The following is a 17,368-nucleotide window of genomic DNA, read 5'->3' as shown; positions in this document are numbered from 1 at the left end:
AACAAACAAGAAGAAAAAGAAGCAGCAAGTTTGATGTCGTGTTCGGAAACGCCGCAGAACCAGAGCAACACAAATCACAGAATCGGTAGCAAAACTCGGAAAACCAGATTCCACTGAATTTGGTGCTGCTCGTACGCCATTGCATCGGATAGAGCGTAAACACAGGATCTCAGGAACGAGGATGGGCATGATGGATAGTTTGGGTTTGAGCGGGCTCGCTGGTGGCGTGCAGCGGATGGACAAGCGACAGGTGAGTTGTTGGTTGGCAATGAAGCCTGCTGGCCTAACCGCGTCCGTTACTCCAAAAACGCATGGCTAAACGTTCGCACCGTTGCAGTTCTTGTTCCAAATGCTCAGCTTCGGCATGATCGTGTCGTCCGCACTGATGATCTGGAAGGGGCTGATGGTGGTGACCGGGAGCGAATCGCCGATTGTTGTCGTGCTGAGCGGTAGCATGGAACCGGCTTTCCACCGTGGCGACCTGCTGTTCCTCACAAACCAGGACGAACCGGTGCGCGTTGGCGAGATTGTGGTGTTTAAGATCGAGGGCCGCGACATACCGATCGTCCATCGGGTGATTAAGCTGCACGAAAAGTATGTATTGTGTCGTTGGGTCATGGTGACGGTCCACCGTAACTAACAACCGGCTGTTGTCGTGTGTGTGTGAACTTTGCAGGAGCAACGGTACGGTGAAATTCCTCACGAAGGGCGACAACAACTCCGTTGATGATCGGGGCCTGTACGCTCCGGGCCAGCTGTGGCTCACCAAGAAAGACATCGTTGGTCGGGCAAGAGGGTTCCTGCCGTACGTGGGGATGATTACGATCTACATGAACGAGTATCCGAAGCTCAAATACGGTATTCTGGGACTGCTAGCGTTATATGTGCTTGTGCATAGAGAATAAGGCAGCTGCGGCACCATACTTCCTTTCGACACTGTCGCGATCCGATTCAGCGCCAGCCGGTTGCGGATGCGTTCGATCCTCGATGATGCATCATTATGTTGTGTTAAATTGTTCCAGCTCTACAGACGCTCCCACGTAGCGGTCGGTGCATTTTCGGAGTTTCATGTGTAAGAAAACAGTGACAACTCAGTTTGGTATCTCGCACGAAAAAGAAAAAGGAAAAATAGGGTGGTAAATAAAATAAATTAACATAAAACAAACACTTAACTGCAGGAGTGGACTCCATGGTTTGGTTGTAGGTTTAGTTCGAATACCCATCAACAGAGGGCGCTGCTGTCGGATGCGAGGAAAATCGCGTTGCGTGTTACGTATTTCTGTTCGTTATTTGCACAATTTGTATCAGAGGAAAATGCTTTTCTTCAACAAAATTGTGCATTGTCGTCGAAAGGAATCGCGACTAATGAAGTTAATCTAATAAAACTCCAAGTATTCCAAGAGGCATCTACTGTGAACTTACATAAAATTCCACAGTGGCCGTCGGAATGAAGCGTTTAAAAATGAGATTAAAACAATTTTACATACCTTTCGTCGTCATCATATTCGGTTGCTTCATAAAAGGTGACCAGCATACGTATCTTTTGTATATTTTTCAGTTTGTTTGTTGTTGTTTTTATTTCGCTTCAATTTTCTCGCTCCTCGCTTAACGCTTCTGGGTTTCGCCGTTTCTTGCGTTTTGTTAGTGATGTCGTTCTCTTGCCTACCTTAAGCCTATGAGTTTCTATAAGATTAGAATCACATTTATCTTATATGTTTAGTTTCTTATTAGTTTTACTCTCCCCTCTTTCTGCTCCTGTGCTTCCTGCCACTCCATATCTAGCAGCGATTATCCTTTCTCATACCCTTACTACGCTAGTAATATTTATTCTCGCTTGTGTTTGTGTGTGTTTTAGGAGGTGATGGGTAATGCGTTAATGGGGAGATTTGGACGGGAGAGCGAGGTGTCAAACCTGTTTGTTCTCCAGTTCTCAGCACAGTTAATTGTTTACACACAGAAAGCGATCGTCTTCTTAAATACACCTACACGGGTCACTGCCCCACCGAAAAGGACCCACTCCCCCAACTGCTGTTATCTTTATCTGCGTCTATTTACAAATTGCTCTCGTAACCCGCTTCCGGTTCGCTCGGTAATATCGGCAGCGTTGTGGAAGTGAAGCGCTTCCCACTTGCCACTTCCGGTAATGCAATATGGCGACACTAGCTAATCGGAATGTCAGGGTGCTCAGGACGATTGTTTGTTTGCTTGCTCACTAACTGCTTGGTTGTGTTTTTCTATCGGTTTGTATTGTAATAACACATGGAATGATGTTTTGGTGTTTTGCAAACGATTACTATACGGATGACGGTTGGTTTGTGAACGATCGATGAACGATTTGGCAGACTAAATGCTACTCGTTAAACACTTCCCTTCTCGTTTGCATGCGTGAGCAGCAGTAACCGAATGACCAAAATAGAGCCCAAAAAATAGAGACGGTGCGGTGCGAGCCTCTTCGAAAAATACGGTTCGCTTTCGCAAAATTGTTCTAGTGATATGATCGTACAGGTGTATCGGTTAGCTTGGTCTGGGACAGGGGAAGAGTGCGTCAGGCGGTTAGGAATAGAGCGGGTGTGTTACAAAGTGGAGGGTTTTCCGTTTTCCTTCAATCAGCCTTTTGCAGAAAATAGACACTCGCAACTATTATGTGAGGGGCACCGCGTTGTGCCGGGAGGAATGCCACCCAAAACTAAAACCACACACATACATTCAAGGCGTAATAGGAGGCATGCGTGTGTGTGTGTGAGAGTGTGTGTGTTAACATCCCGCTTTTACCATAAACTGGTCGTGCCGATAGGAATGATTGGGCAGCGAATGTGTAGTCTCTTAACGTAGCGTAACATCATTTGAACAGCAGCAACATCGAGTAGCGTCGTGTTTGTTTGTTTTGTTTTCGCGGAGAATTGCTAATTGGCACGGATTACAAACGTAAAACTTTAAACCCGAGTCGAGTGATAAAATTCGTCAGTCCACATGGCGGGCATCATCCCACACAAACTGTCCAGCGATTCTACACCCCTACTGACCTTGATTGGTTTGTTTCTGTTGTTTGTTCTTCTGTTTCTGGCTGATGCTTCCCTCCCTTCATGACAATAATGATGGTGATAAACTGTCGGTTTCATTTTGATTCGTTTAAGAGTGTTTTGATTCGAGCTTTCATCAAACACCAGGCGTCTCCATCAGCGCCGAAACACGTGGCTCGAGCAGTTTTCGAGCAGTTTCATGTAGTATAAATATTTCACCTCGTGTTTTTCTTTTTCTTTTCTATTCACAACTCGCACCATAATGATTGCTGGAGGAGAGATGAAAATGGAACTAGCGTTAAAGGGTTTTTAAAATACAAGCCATAGGAGGGGGGAACGCAACAGCTTCATCACCATCATTGTCGTCGGATATACACACGTTTCGGGATTGACAATAATTTAGCTAGATTGCTCGATTCCAGTTCATCAGCGCCTACTAATACTTTTTTACCTTTCTACTGTTCATATCACTTTTCTCTCGTTCTCTCTCTCTCTCTCGCTCGCGCACTCTAATCGTTTGGAAAACTTTGTTATCTATCACTGACCAGATTCTCCACGTCCGAAACCATCACTTCCAGATCGGATGGGAGTGGTTCGTCGAGAGGGCGTCGGCCTCCTCCTCCACCAACACCACCACCTCCACCACTTGGTACCATCGGCCATTCGAACGGAGCTCGTTGAGCTTTCGGATCATCTGCGCACGCTGCCGTATGTGGTCGACCACCGTGCGCATGCCCGGTTGCGTTCGTTTTCACGTTCAGCGATGTTTGTCGTGCTAGGCCCGGCCCAGACTGCTGCTGCGCTTGACCCAACATCAGCGACGGCTGTACCGCTTTACCGGACGTTCCCACACTGCTGCGCCGCTGATGCTGACTGTGGTGATGGTGATGATGGTGATGGTGATGCGAATGAGACCCGTGTCCATGGCTACCGTTGCTAGAGTTGGCCGAGTTATTGCTGCCGAGTGTTCCGTTGCCACCGCTACCGGAATGTCGTCCCGCCGTTGGTCCATTCGAAGCCGATCGGGACAGTTTTGTCGGTTGGGTGATACTGTTCCGTCGACTACCGCCCCCGTTCGGTTCCGGCTGGGGCAGCATTTGGCTCGAAGAACCGTGCCGTTTGAGGGAATGCAGGTTAGACGCCGAACCCGACTGATGTCTGCTAAGGTTAGTTGAGCTGGAACGTTTCTTGTCCGCGAAGCTGTTGCGCTTCCCACTGCTGTGGCTCGGTTTGGCCAGATTTGTCGTGCTGGATCGTATTAAACACTCCGTACTGTCACCACCGAACGCACCACGGAACGCACTGGTGGAGCTGTTATGCACGCTGGACCGCCGCTGTCGCTCACGTCCACCACTGTTGCTATGGTGACCATGGGCTGGGGACACTAGATTGGACGTACTGCCACGCTGTGGATCGCCCCGTGATCCACCAACACCGAACGGTTGGGTAGAGCTCTTGGCCAGTGGGTTCTGGAGCCGTGTCCCGCTCGCGCTCCGACTAATCCGGAACGTGGCCGTATTGATCGATGGCACATTGGGCTGCTGTTGGGATGTGGACAGCAGCTCCGGTTCGTCACCAGACCCGAACGTGACGTTCTCGTACGTGTGGGACCCATCGTCGTCGAGAGCATCCTCACCCGGAAGTCCGTTGCGTGGATTGAGCGTTTCGTAGTTCGGTTCGGACGCGTTCGGATGGCCGATGATTGGCATCTTCTCCTCCGCTACTGGCACCGGCTGACGGACGAGAATCGCCGACCGTTTACGGGGAGGTGGATTCTGTTCTTCCACTCCAGCCCCCGCACCCGGACCTACCCGCTTTCGGTCGGTGAGTGGACGACTTTTGCGCTTCGCTCCGGCCGCACCCGGCACAACGTGCGTCTTGACGCCCGACACTGCCGATGGGTCCGTTTTCGAGAGCTTCAAGCTAAACTTGAACGGAGGTTTGTAGACAACTTGCAGCCGAACCTTCTCGTTCAGATTGCCGACGGACTTGGTTTTCACGCGCGTCTTCTTCGGTGACCGAGTGGCTGCCGTTGGTGCCATCGGCGCCGCACCCGTCTGCTGACCCTGTGTGAGGTGGTCCGGAGTGGATTGACTTTTGCTGAGGATGTTCGAGACGGCGGACGCATGCTCGTACCCCGGCGGTTGGCTGGCTACGATCGGTGACTCCAGCAACCAGCGATGCACCTTGCCGAACGTGTTGCTGTGACTGTGCGCATCGGTCGCATTTCGGCTCGAGTAATCGATCACCTCTTTATGCTTGGATTTCGGTTTCTTGTGTTTCTTCAGCTGCTGCTGCTTTACCGGCTCCTTGACGGGCGATTCGTCCGACGGGCCACCGGGCGCGGTCGTCGAACGCTTCTTCTTCTTCCGGAGCAACTTTTTCGGACTGTCCGAGATGGCGGTGGTGGTGGTGGTCGTGGTACGGCCAACGTGCCGCTTCACCTGCTTAATGACTATGGTGGCTGGATTGGCGCCACTGGTCGGGACCGGTGGGCCGCCCGTGCCGGACGCTTGCTGGCGCTGCTGCAGCTCCTTCGAAGTGGACGGTAGCACGGCGGTGGTGGTTGTGGTCGCTCCGTTCACTGTGGTCAGCAGCTGCTTTGGCACTGCTGCGGTCGCGGCGGTCGGAGCTGCTGGCGGTGAACCCTTCGTGCCGCCCTTGGCCGACGGTTTCGTTCGTTCGCCGCGCACCTTCTTTTTGAGCGGCACCTTCGTGCGGACGGCCGTGTGCACTATGACACCGTTGTTGTCCTCCGGCAGGCGCACCGTTTCCGTCGTGGCGCTGTGTATGATGGTGACCGTTTTCAGCTTTAGATTGGTACGCTTGCCCAGCAGCTTCGCGCTCAGAACCTGTAGAACGAGACAAAGCGGAGATTAGCGAATGGACAGGTATGTAGGATATTACAGGTAGATAAGTATGCATTAAAAATAGACTACTTTGGAATACTTCGGAAGAAGTTAAAATAATTGCAACTTCAGATAGCTTTAAAAACTCTACAGATTGTAGGAAACCTTGACGACCACAGGCTGTGCAGTTTTGGGGCAAGTGATTGCAAGAGCTGATACTTCAATCTCAGCAACTTGGAGTTGAACAAATATTTTAAGTCAAACCTTACGCTCCTAAGTCCTTAGGACAGAAGACAATATTCATCAACAGTTGTCAACCAACGTTAAGCATGAGTCTTCATCTGTGATCACTCCTTTCGAGTGAACTGAGACTTTTGTCCGAACATGAACGACTTCGTCCAGAAATTTTGGATAGAAACGTCCTTGTCGTCGAAGATTTTGTCCATCTTTTGGACGGATGCTAAGATTTCTGAAGCTCAGGATACTCTAAGATAAAGCCACCAAGACTGTCTGAAGACTGGATCTTGAGAGTTCTTTTGACCTTTGGCCTTTTTAGAGGGGGAACAAATATTCGAATGTAGCTGCTCCAAATCAGTTGATAATTCAGACAGGGTTGTCTGTACACTACCGAGGTGGAACATTAGGTGACAGGATCATCGCATGAGAAGTAATTAGAATCAGTCTTTTTTAATGCATACGTCTACAGAAAGAAGAGGATGTTTTCGAGCGTTTGTGTCTTTCTACAAAACAAATCTAGCAGTACAAGAGAACAGGGAGGCCTACATGTGCACCAATCAGCATTAATAGGACCACCAAAAACAGGTCGAAGTACAGTAAACCTAGCACCAAACATGGCCAAACAAACTCCACACTGTCGCTCACAGTATTGCTCAACATCGAGCGGAATGTCCTTCCAGTGGCGCACGTTTCGACGAATTTTCTGTGCATCACATTTGTTGTTGTCCCCACGGTCGAAATCAAAGAAAGTGTTAACGTATTTACATCCCAGCAAACCCGCCCGCAGACAGTCCCCACCACAACTTACCAGCAGCACTAGCACGGCGGTCACGATCAACGCGACGGTGTACCAGTTGCTGAGAATCCACTTCTTGAAGCTCGCGATGCTTTCCTCGGACAGGAGCAGCTTCCGCAGCGTGGCCAGCGGCCCGGACGGGTCCACTTCCCGGCACTTTTGCGCCACGTCACAGTAGCCGTTGTAGTCGTTGCAGGGTGTGCCCGGCTTCGCGTACATGTCCGGCACATCGTACGGCGGCTCGTTCCAGTCGAACGAGCTGAGGCAGGGTTTGTCTTCGCCCGGTTGCTTGCAGCACAGCTCGCACGCCTTGATGGCGGGATCGGTCGGTCCTACCGCACACTGGCAGCTTTCCAGCCCGTACGCCAAACAGATGGATCCGGTGCATTCGCCCATGTAGCAAACGTACTCCTTGTTGCAGATCGTTTTGTTCGGTTTGTTGATGGACGGCGGACAGACGGGCATCTGGCCGTCGCAGTAGGCCGGATCTCGACATCCGTTGTCGTCCCGACATTTGTCGCCGAGCTTGAGCGTACACTCGAGCGTACAGCACGGTCCTTGCGATGGGCTACATTGCGCCCTGTGGAATGGAAACGGAGACGTGGCGAATATTAGTCACCAAATGCGCACACACCGTGCCCATCAAACGCAACGCCCTACTTACTTCGGTGTCAGCGTGCACGGTTTCTGGTCAAAGCGAGGATGGCGTGACATCGGATAGCAGCAGGAATCTTTGCAGTCCTCCTCCCAACCACAGTCACACTGCTCTCCCGGTTCGACCACCCCATTGCCACAGATTGCTTCCTGCGGTTCTGTGGTGCGTGCGGTGGATTGTGGCATGAAATCAAACCAGAAGACAATGGATCATTACAATGGCAGGGGGCGCTCCATCCCAGCCTCGCAGGAAGAAGACGGTGAACTTACCGGTAAAGCAACCCTTGGCACTGCGTGCCTTCGCATTCAGCACCGGTTCGATGGCTTTCAGCGAGCACGGACTGAAGCGGTTGTTATTTCGCTTGTCGCCGGACGTCGCGCGTGCAAACATGATGAAGTTACCGTCCTCTCCGCCGGGCGTACACTGTTCCGGATCGTGCTGCGGAGACGAACAACAAAAAACGGAAACATAACAGCGTAAGTGAAAGCGATGTAAAAACCCACACAGCCCGCTGGCGCTCGGAACACTCCGACCGGCAGCACCATCCCGGTGAAATATGGCAATTTCGTTCTAATGGCTGCAATTACGCGGAGGGCAGCAAGGAAATTAATCAACCACAATTATGTGCAGCCGGGCCTTGCCAAGATGGCGTCACACTGCATGGGGAGCGAGCGAATTCGCACTGTGTGGCTCCGTGGCATTGTGCACCGGAATGCAGCTATAATTGTGATTGGCTTCGTGCGCGTTTGCTATTGTTGGTGGAAATTGAATTAGAAATTGGTTTATGAATTGTTGTAATTGCTACCGGCGGAGCTTATGAAGTGTGTCGTTATTTTCTTTCGTTATTATTTCAAACCGTTTGCAATAAAATTATATAAAATACATATTGTTAGAGCAGAATGAAATTTCTTCCTACCATAACTGTTTGAATAAATCGTTTAAAACCTTCTCTAACTTCAAGGTGGATAAAAGACCAGCTCAATTTATAACTGCAGACAGTTAATTGACGATTGGAGTTGGAATAGCATACCAAACCAGATCCAGACACATTTGCTCTTCAAGCAAACATCAAGCTTTAATCTAAATTCAGAACAACCAGTTTTGGAGGAAATTGGGTTAAAAGAACGATTGCAGTATAAGTAAAACGAATAGCTTTGACCGAGCAGATGAATTCGAACTAACCGGAGAGTTTGACAGAACGTTAGAGCTGGAGAATATCCTTTCTGTCTATTAGTCCTCGAATTTCAAAACAACCGAGAGTTGCTTAGTTCAAGAAAAGCTCCTGATGGCTCTGATATTTTCATCCAATCTTTCAGACTTCTCCTGATCTTTTTCTTCTCCTTTGGGCACCATATCGAGAGGTCTCTGCCTGTCATTATTTCTGGCTTCTTATGACTTCATTTTAACCCGTAGTAAAGTAGTCATCCCTACGTACGGGGAGGCGGTCTGGATGGGATTTGAACCCCGGTCCTGCCGTGTGAGGACCTGTCGCTTCTGCCACCCAAACCAAATTCAAAGTCTCGCAACATTATTTTTAGGTTATTTCCTGGGTTAGGTTATTAATTATACAATTTTTTTTAGGTAATAGAAACAACATGATGACATGATATACCGGAATTTAATTAACTTAAAATAGTTAAGCAAGAAACCAACTCGAACAAACTGCACTCATAATCCAAAACGTAAATACGTGGCAGGATGTTACTTAATCGGAAGCTCTTCCTCGATGGCGAAAGAGAATTGTCTTGTGGATGTTTGATTACCATTCACAAACTTCATTATCAACTACTTTAGAGAATTCTTCAACTGCAGCTCCTCCACACCAGTGCCTTACCGTTGGGATGCACAAAAACGCGCACATACAAGCTGGCAAGACAACTGGTTGAAAAATAGACTCCTCCCAAAGCTAATCACTACACGTCAGCTCGCATATTATCCCTTCGCCAAGCAGAACGGCGCCACGGCAAACAAGCTGCCGAGTGTCGGGTGGAAAGTGTTTTCTTTTTCCACACACACACACACCCACCCCTGTGGGGAGGGGGATCGAGCGATGCAAGACCAATTCCAGCGGTATGTCTTATAAATGAGTAACACTTGTTTGAGTTCCGCCCACGAAGCGTACCACTCCTACACCAGTTGCAATTTGCGAAGATGAGGTACCATTGCATCGTACTCTCGTCCTTCGCAATGACTCAACTTGTCGTGGTATTTTTCTCCTTTCTTTGGCTGGTCCTCTCCTTCCCAGCGCAGCCAAGCCAAACTCGACACAAGTGTATTGTTGTTTGGCAATGGATTGTCAGGTTTTCCTTCCCAACAGCCAAACCAAGCGAGCGGATCTCGTTTCGTCCATGTTTATCTTTTCCAGTAAACTTTTCAGCTTTCACTAATGACCGTCCGACCGGTTAGACCTTCGTTGGGTGCTTCCGCTCGGGCGTCTGCTTCCGCCACCCTACCCAACCCCTCTGTCGTCGTCGTCGTCCACACCGGTAAACGATTAATTGTGACTAATAAATTTTCTTTGCCGTATTTACTTTCACTGCCGCTGCCGGAGTGCAGCGGAAGAATGGACTCGCTTGCTTTGCGTGGCCGGCTGGATTGAATCACGTTCGGGCGGATAACTCTTAGCTCAAAAGAAAATCCATCTCCTCATGGCGGTGGTGGTAAGTGCGCCCTTCGCCAAAAAGAAGCGGGCAGAGAAGAACTAGGGCAAAGAATAATCGCCCTCGTTTCTCCCGTGTCTAGTCGTCCGCGCGTAACGAATCGTACCTGTGTTATTTATTGTACAATATTTTGAAGTCATCCCTGTTTTTTGTTTCGTCTTCTTTCAACCTCACTGGATTAATATTATATTCCGTGCGGGATGCCATTCGCCCGGGCGAGCTTTTAAATCTGAGGAATTATTATTCTATCAATTATTCTCCAGTGTTTGCAGATTGAGGTGCCACAACGACACACACGATGGGGCCCTGGCAGAGGGGGCCGGCAATATGTCTTGCCTGATGCTGCCCGGACCCGTTCAAGTGGGTGCGCGCTGTATGAAAAGCGGATTTCATTAGTGGGGCGGAGGTTCTTTTTCTTTCGCCAGCGCCACGTGGGCAGAGCAAGCGCCGTGCTGTGGTGGGTGGATCGTCGTTTCAAGTGTCCTGTGCTTGCCTTCCTGCAGCTGTGCCGGGTTGGTAGTTATGACAGCAACCCCAGACACACACACACAATAAGCGGAAACGAGCTGCTGTCGCTTTCTTTCGGGTTGGATTGGAAGGGTGAAGCGCTGTGCTTCCGCGTCGGTGGCAATTTGGTTCATTCCGTCGGGATCGCAGCAGCAACGCGAGCGTGATTACACGGGACAATGTCGGGAGTTACTCTTTCGCTCTGAATAAGGTGTATCGTATTACAATTAGAACCGCTTATTCAGGATGTGAAATTGCAAGCACAAAACGATGCCGTGAACATCTTGCCGCTGCTGCTGGCCGTGGAATCATGGAAGGATGCGCTGATGCTACTTTTAGCTGAAGCGCTGTTTGTAGAATTTAATAAGGAGTTGATTGTTACTCAGTTTTGATAGCTGTATCATAAATATGTTTCTGTTTAAAGTGTAGAAGATTGAGGTTAAAAATTCCTTTCTCAATCCAGCATAGTAAAACTGCTAAGGAAAACAGACCGACAATCATCCAGGTTTTCTAGCGCCAAAATAGAAGTTCAGAGTTCCAACATCTTCAAAAAATGATCTTATCTTCTCTTATGAGGCTGCCAACATGTGGCCAAATTTTGGTCTTGATTAAAAAATCCTTTTTTATTCCTAGCCTCACATTCAAACCGTTTTGCCTTGAATATCTGCCTCATTCGAAACGAGAGATGGAGATTCTTAAACCTTAAATATGAAGGAAATATATAATTAATTTCTTACTTTACTTTAAAAAAAAACCGTTACATTTTCGAAACAATTATGATTTACAAAAAACGAAAAGCTCAGAAAAAGAGAATGTGGAGAAAACGGCATGAAAAAGTCACCCACCATTTACCGCTGGCATCCATTGGTTAAAATTTTTGTTGACACGAAATGGAACCAGTGACAGCGAAAAGCCCGTCCCCAGCCTCACCATTAAATACCGCTCTGGGGGGTATAAGGGCGGTGGGGCGGTGTCTTTACGGAAACGGGGCCAGTTCGTGGAAGTGGGTCAAACACGGGTGTCATCCTCGCCAACGTGTTCTGACAGATGTCCTGACAACAGGTCCGGTTCCTCACCTTTTTGCGTTTCCCGCCAAATCCCAGCTCGGTCCCACGCCCGATGTCGCTTACTCCTAATTTCTGCTCACACATATGCACTAGGCTGGTAGCAGTAGCAGATGCAGCAGTCCGGCGAGGGTTTGGGCGCTTTGACACAGAAACTCATTCCGACAGGTGCGGCTTGTGGCACTCTTTACTTTCTATTCCATTTCCGGACAATGAACAAAGAGGAAGGAACAGAAAGCGAGGGGGGGGGGGATAAAACTCACACACACCCACCCACACGAAGGGTAGTAAAACGTGTGTCACATCTAGGTCGTGACAGAACAAGTCCTCGTTTGTTTCAAGTGTCAGTTACGATTTTTCGTCATTTTTAGCCGTCCTTTCAGACGGCTAGCTCTGTTTCTTCCCGCCGTGGATGGATCCCGGCCATCCTTGGCACGGTCGTTGCACATGCGGTTCGTTTTCCGGGCACGAGCAGCTGGAAGTCAACCACCCCCAGCAAAAAAGGGGGATGGAAGGGTAAGGTCAAAGTGCATGCAGTTGCGTTCCTTTCTTTCTTCCCTTCTGATTGGGTGACTGTGGCTCCCGGTGGCTCCCTGTATCCTTGCTAAGGCCAGGGGGAAAACAGTGTTTCTTTGGAACCCAAACACACATTCGCCGCCACCTTTTCTACTACGCGTGGGGGCATTTTTTGTTTTCTCGTCCGTTGAAAAGCCCGAGAGCATTTTTATTCCGTCCCCCCCAACTATGAGGAGAAAATAAAAAGGATATGTGTGTGTACGCGTGGGGAAAATCCATGAAGTACCACCACTTACGATGTACATTTCATTTTCTCACTCAACCACAACGCTTTTTGTTTTTCAATCCTTCGTGCAGTGGACGATGAGGATTTTCATTTCTTGAGTTCCATTTCCGTTCCCGCTAACCGCTAACGGTAGTGCAATTTTCCCGGACGCTCGACTACCACCACCACCACCATAGCCAGCTCAAAGGACAGCGAAAACACGTACGGCGACCGCCGCCAAAAAAAACACACTCACTCGCTCGCCAGCAAACCGTTTCCGTCATATTCGCTTCAAATTCGAATATATCATCCGAGTGCGAACTCTATATTTTGTGGGTCCCACCGTTTTGCATCCACCGCGAGATCTACCGGCCGGGCGGATGTGCATCGTTTCGTTTATGAATATTAAAAATTCCATTCTATCGCTTGCCCGGCTGGTGGACCCGGGCTGGTTAAATGCAGCTACAATTTTCGTACAACACTGCAAACGAAAACAAAAAAAAACCGACCGACCACTAAATGGAAATGGCTGTACTAGTGCTCCGGAAAATGGGGAAAAGGAGCGTGGCTGCAGATCCATCACCACCAGACAAGTGTAGTGAAAGAATTATCAACGGACCGCTTTTAACTGCCGGTGGGTGTGTTTTATGAATCGTGCTTTTCGTATTTCAATGCTCAATGCTTTTATGCTACTTTTGCCAACCTCGAAGCACACGTGCAGCTGCCGGAGAGCGCGTTCCGCATGAAAGCGTGTCCGTACTGCGGATGAATAAAAGAGGAGCAAACGCTGGTGGAAAATTGGAATAGAATTAGGAAAACTGTAAAAAAAAGAGTTGAAAGTTTTGCCCGGCCCTATTCAATCATTTCCATCTCAATACAAAACGGAGGAACGAAATAAAAAAAGACACACGAAAACTTCCTGTTTTGTGTTGTGTAAATGTTGCATGTAGATAAGAAAAAGGACCCTCCTGCTGCCGTATGCGTATTTTCGGGCAGGTTGTCGTCACTCAAAACAAATCGCACCGCGGGAAAAGGGAACCGAAGAGAGAGAGAGAGGGGAAGGGCGGGGCTTGAAGTTTTTGGGGCAGAAAGTTTTGGCAAGCCCAAAATCTTGATTACACTTGGATTAGGCCCATTATTTCCGTGTCAATAAATTTCGTCCTCGTGCCCGTCATCGAAACGCTCAGTTCCGGAGCGAAAATACGGATGGCAGCCGAACGCAACCAACGGCAACCAACGCAATGAGTTGTTTGGGACGGCCGAGCACCAGGACATCCGAACAAACGGATAAATGCATTCTGGGGAGAAAAACGATTTCGGGTGGGGAGGGTGGAAGGCACGAGTAAAGGGAGAGCCGTGTTCGATTACCGTTCTTCGGTTAGGTGGAGAAATCAATTTGGCCAACGTTGACAAGATCCGAGCATCAACAAATGGCAACAACTTGCTTCGAGCAGGATCGGTGTGAAGTATTATCTTTTATTGAAGGGCTTTGGCCAAGGGTGAACAATTGGTGCTTAGGTTGGGCCCCCTGTTGGTTTTGTTTCTTTAATCTGCCGACGTTTGCACTATGGGACAATAGTGCTGGGAAAACAGTTTTGCTATAGGACGAAGAAAAAAAATAGTTGACTCATATTTTCTTTGCGGAGTTTCCCGCGCTGAAGAGCTCCTGCTTTTTTCCATTAATTATTGTGAAGCTTGCCTAATTTTGTTATAGGAAAAAAAGAAATTTTTCACAATCTTGGCGAAAAAAAACGGGCGATTTTGATTTTGCAACACAGGATAGAAGCAAGGACGCCATCTTTAGTCGCTACTTTCACCGCTTCGAGCCAATTCAATCCTTGTCCGGTTGAACGAACTGCCATCTCGATTTTCGGTGACGAAGCAGAAGCAGCAGGAAGGAACACAACCGATTCTCAGCTGTCCCAGCTGCCGGTTTGCCAATCGACAATATTCGACGTCCGCCAGCCCCCCGTACGATGGTCGCCATTGATCGTGGGACGAGTTTCGTGCCTGGTATGCGCTCTCGTGTTTCGGATTTTATTTCTATTTTATTTATTTATTTTACTCGCCCCGCTTACCTTCGCCGCTTCCGACCGTGCACGGCCGTGCGGCAAACGGTCAGGAGCAGCAAATTGAATAAAGTATATACCGAAAAGAAGAAACCGAAAGCAGCAAGCGAGAAAAAAAAGAAAAACAACAATAACCGTCCATCCTTTTCCCCCGGTTGAACGCACAGATAAACACTTGGTAAGATATCAAAAGCTGGCGACAAAACGGTGTGAAAATAAGGCAGGATAGATAGCAGCGAGCAGCGGGCGAGTTGGTTGTGTGGCAGCGAGTTTACTCAGGAACGATATCAAGCAGCGAACGAAGAAGGATAAAAAAGCGACAGAAACGAATCCAAGAAATGCAATCAAAGCCGTTGCGCTTTTCCTTGCGCTCTGCTTTCTTGTCTCACGCCCGCCCAGCTGGCGGGTAAGGTCCCACCCAAATTTGGTTGGCAGGTACGCAAGAAAAAATGAAATTAATTTCCAGCATCGCAACGAAATGCGGTGCGGATCGCATGCAGGGAGAGTTTAATTGAATAGGATCGAATTAAAATGCTCCGTTCAATTAGCAATATGAATAAGATGCCAATCATGTGCAGGAGGGGTTTTTCCACCTGAAGGGAAAAAAACTGGAGCTCAGACTGGCTGCTGTTGATTGCGGATCAGTGCTGCATCAGTCACCGACCGGTCCTGGTGGAATTAGACCGAATAGTCTTAGTAATTCCCTGTGGCCGGTGTACGCTTCACTAAGGGCTTGTCAGACGTCGTCGTCAGTGATTAAAGAATTTCAACCGAAGAAAAACCCTGTTAAAAAGGGTTTTTTGGAGACTTTTGGAAATAATGAGCAGCCCAGTCAGTGATAGGTACGTACGGCTGGCATTCGTTACAGTCGAACTTAATCCTCTAAGAAAACGGAACCCTTTATAGGTGGTCCACCCACCTTGACCTTCCCGATTAGGGGAGCTGGAGCTGACTTTTCTTGCTCCACCTCCCCCCTCAACGAGGTCGTTTTTCGTGTTGCTTCAAGCAGGTGGCCATCTTTTCTCTTTGATGTTTTAATGATCGTGCCGAACGACAGCGCGTCGACGAGGGAATCAGCTTTGGCCCGGGTTTTGTTTGCTTGCGAGGAAACAAAAGGGAGCCCGAAACGGTTACTTACCGGTGAGCCAAAGTTGTGTCCGATTTCGTGCGCCAGCGTTACGTGGGATACGGCCGGTGGGACGTGTTTGCCATAGTTGAGCAGTGTGACGATGCCGGTGTTGAGCGACTTCAGCGAACCACGGTAGTGCTGCAGGAAGATAAAGCGAGAAATCGGGATGTAATGCTATGAGGACTTTGTGACGGTTGTGGCGATATTGACGAATGCATTGTATTGAGGGCAAAAGAGGGAAGGAAAATCGAGGATTTTCCCGAGCTCAAGGTGTAGGATGCAATCGAACAGGAAATGGAAGCGAAAGGCGAACGTTATTTGGAGCGAACCCATCATGACGCATCGGGATGAGTTTCTCGAGTGTGCTAATGAGCTTTAAAGGAAAATACTTTGTAGACTTTCGTAGTTGAGAATGCTGAAGAAACAGTGTAAGCAGGCCATCCAGTTAAAGATAAATAGCAGCTGATTATCATGGCTAACCAGTATTCGCATAAAGACAGACTGCCGTAGACTGACCGTTGGTCTTAAGTTTTCCACTCCCCAATTAATAGTTCCAATCTTTAAGGTTCACCATTGGATAGATCGCTACACGTGCCTAGTTTATTTCCTATCAACGGACCACCCGTTCGGAAATTAACGCAATCAATGTCATCGGCGAATGAAATGGCGACCGCTTGGTGGCCGGTCGTCACTCCACAACGAACACTCACACTCAAATTACACACTCACCATCATCATCATCATCCATCCATCATTCCACTTTAGCAAACTTCTTACTGCGAACGTTTTCACCATGGTGAGTGATAGGTTTTACTTCCGACGTGCCCCATTTGTAACTTCAACCGTTTCGGTGAATTCGGTGTATATTATCTTTCCTCAAAATTCGCATCCGCAGTACCGGGAGTCTGATATCTGGAGTCGCTTTTTCGTTGGCCCAAAAATTCCCTGAAGCAACCGCAACACACCCAACAAAAACACACCCCAATTCCCAGCTTCTCCATCCCAAGACGGGCATGTGGGTCCTGTGGCTATCGTGTGGCTAACGAGACAGCTTCATTTGGACGTAATTGAATAGAAAAACTATCAGTCATCATCGTCTTTCGGCGTTTGCTTGTGCAACCCCGAGGCTGCTCGCCGCTTAGAATGACACACGGAAGCACCGGAGGAGAATCATCGCCGTCATCATCAGCGGGAAACACGGTTGCGATGGGCCGAAGAAGTAAGCCAAATCCAATAAAAACAACACGGCACGTGGTTTGTTTAGATGGAATTGAATCGCAGAGAGAGAGAGAGAGTGCGAAAGAGTGGGTGAGAGATTGATTAAGTGCAGTTCGATACAAATCGAATCCCGGGCGTGTCGGGAGGTGAAGTTCGTTGCGGTTCAGTGTTTTGACAGCTAGAGCATTCCTTTGAATTAGCGAAAACCACCCTTGGATCGGTTCCGGGCGGGCGAAGGACCTTTTCCCGGAATGTTGCTGCTGGTTGGTGTTGGAATTTAATCAATGCCCGGCCACAAGGGACTCGATCGAACCGAGAGAAATGGAAGAAATTTCAAACATTCAGGCGTGGGCATTCGGCATTCATAGTGGCAAAGTGAGTTG

The 17,368-nt window shown here is 48.7% G+C and overlaps 2 protein-coding genes across 10 annotated transcripts in view; one reads left to right on the top strand and one right to left on the bottom strand.

Annotated features, from left to right (window-relative positions):
• Positions 1 to 10: 10 nt before the first annotated feature.
• Positions 11 to 1,172, top strand: LOC118505443 (signal peptidase complex catalytic subunit SEC11A). Its single transcript, XM_036041240.1, has 3 exons — positions 11 to 250; positions 338 to 594; positions 677 to 1,172. The coding sequence occupies exons 1-3, from the start codon at positions 182 to 184 to the stop codon at positions 903 to 905; spliced, it is 555 nt and encodes a 184-aa protein (XP_035897133.1). The 5' UTR covers positions 11 to 181; the 3' UTR covers positions 906 to 1,172.
• Positions 1,173 to 1,537: 365 nt separating this feature from the next.
• Positions 1,538 to 17,368, bottom strand: part of LOC118505437 — a 137,162-nt gene continuing 121,331 nt past the window's right edge. For all 9 annotated transcript variants that reach the window (XM_036041228.1, XM_036041222.1, XM_036041224.1 and 6 more), the window contains 5 exons: positions 15,777 to 15,905; positions 7,827 to 7,995; positions 7,567 to 7,714; positions 6,915 to 7,482; positions 1,538 to 5,872 (listed from right to left, as the gene is read on the bottom strand). In XM_036041228.1, the coding sequence (XP_035897121.1) occupies positions 3,551 to 5,872; positions 6,915 to 7,482; positions 7,567 to 7,714; positions 7,827 to 7,995; positions 15,777 to 15,905 (3,336 nt within the window). In that variant the 3' untranslated portion in view covers positions 1,538 to 3,550. The remainder of the gene's footprint in view (positions 5,873 to 6,914; positions 7,483 to 7,566; positions 7,715 to 7,826; positions 7,996 to 15,776; positions 15,906 to 17,368) is intronic.

This window comes from Anopheles stephensi, chromosome 2, assembly GCF_013141755.1.
Source record: "Anopheles stephensi strain Indian chromosome 2, UCI_ANSTEP_V1.0, whole genome shotgun sequence".
Classification (NCBI taxonomy): domain Eukaryota; kingdom Metazoa; phylum Arthropoda; class Insecta; order Diptera; family Culicidae; genus Anopheles; species Anopheles stephensi.
This window is presented reverse-complemented; position numbering and strand designations above follow the sequence as displayed.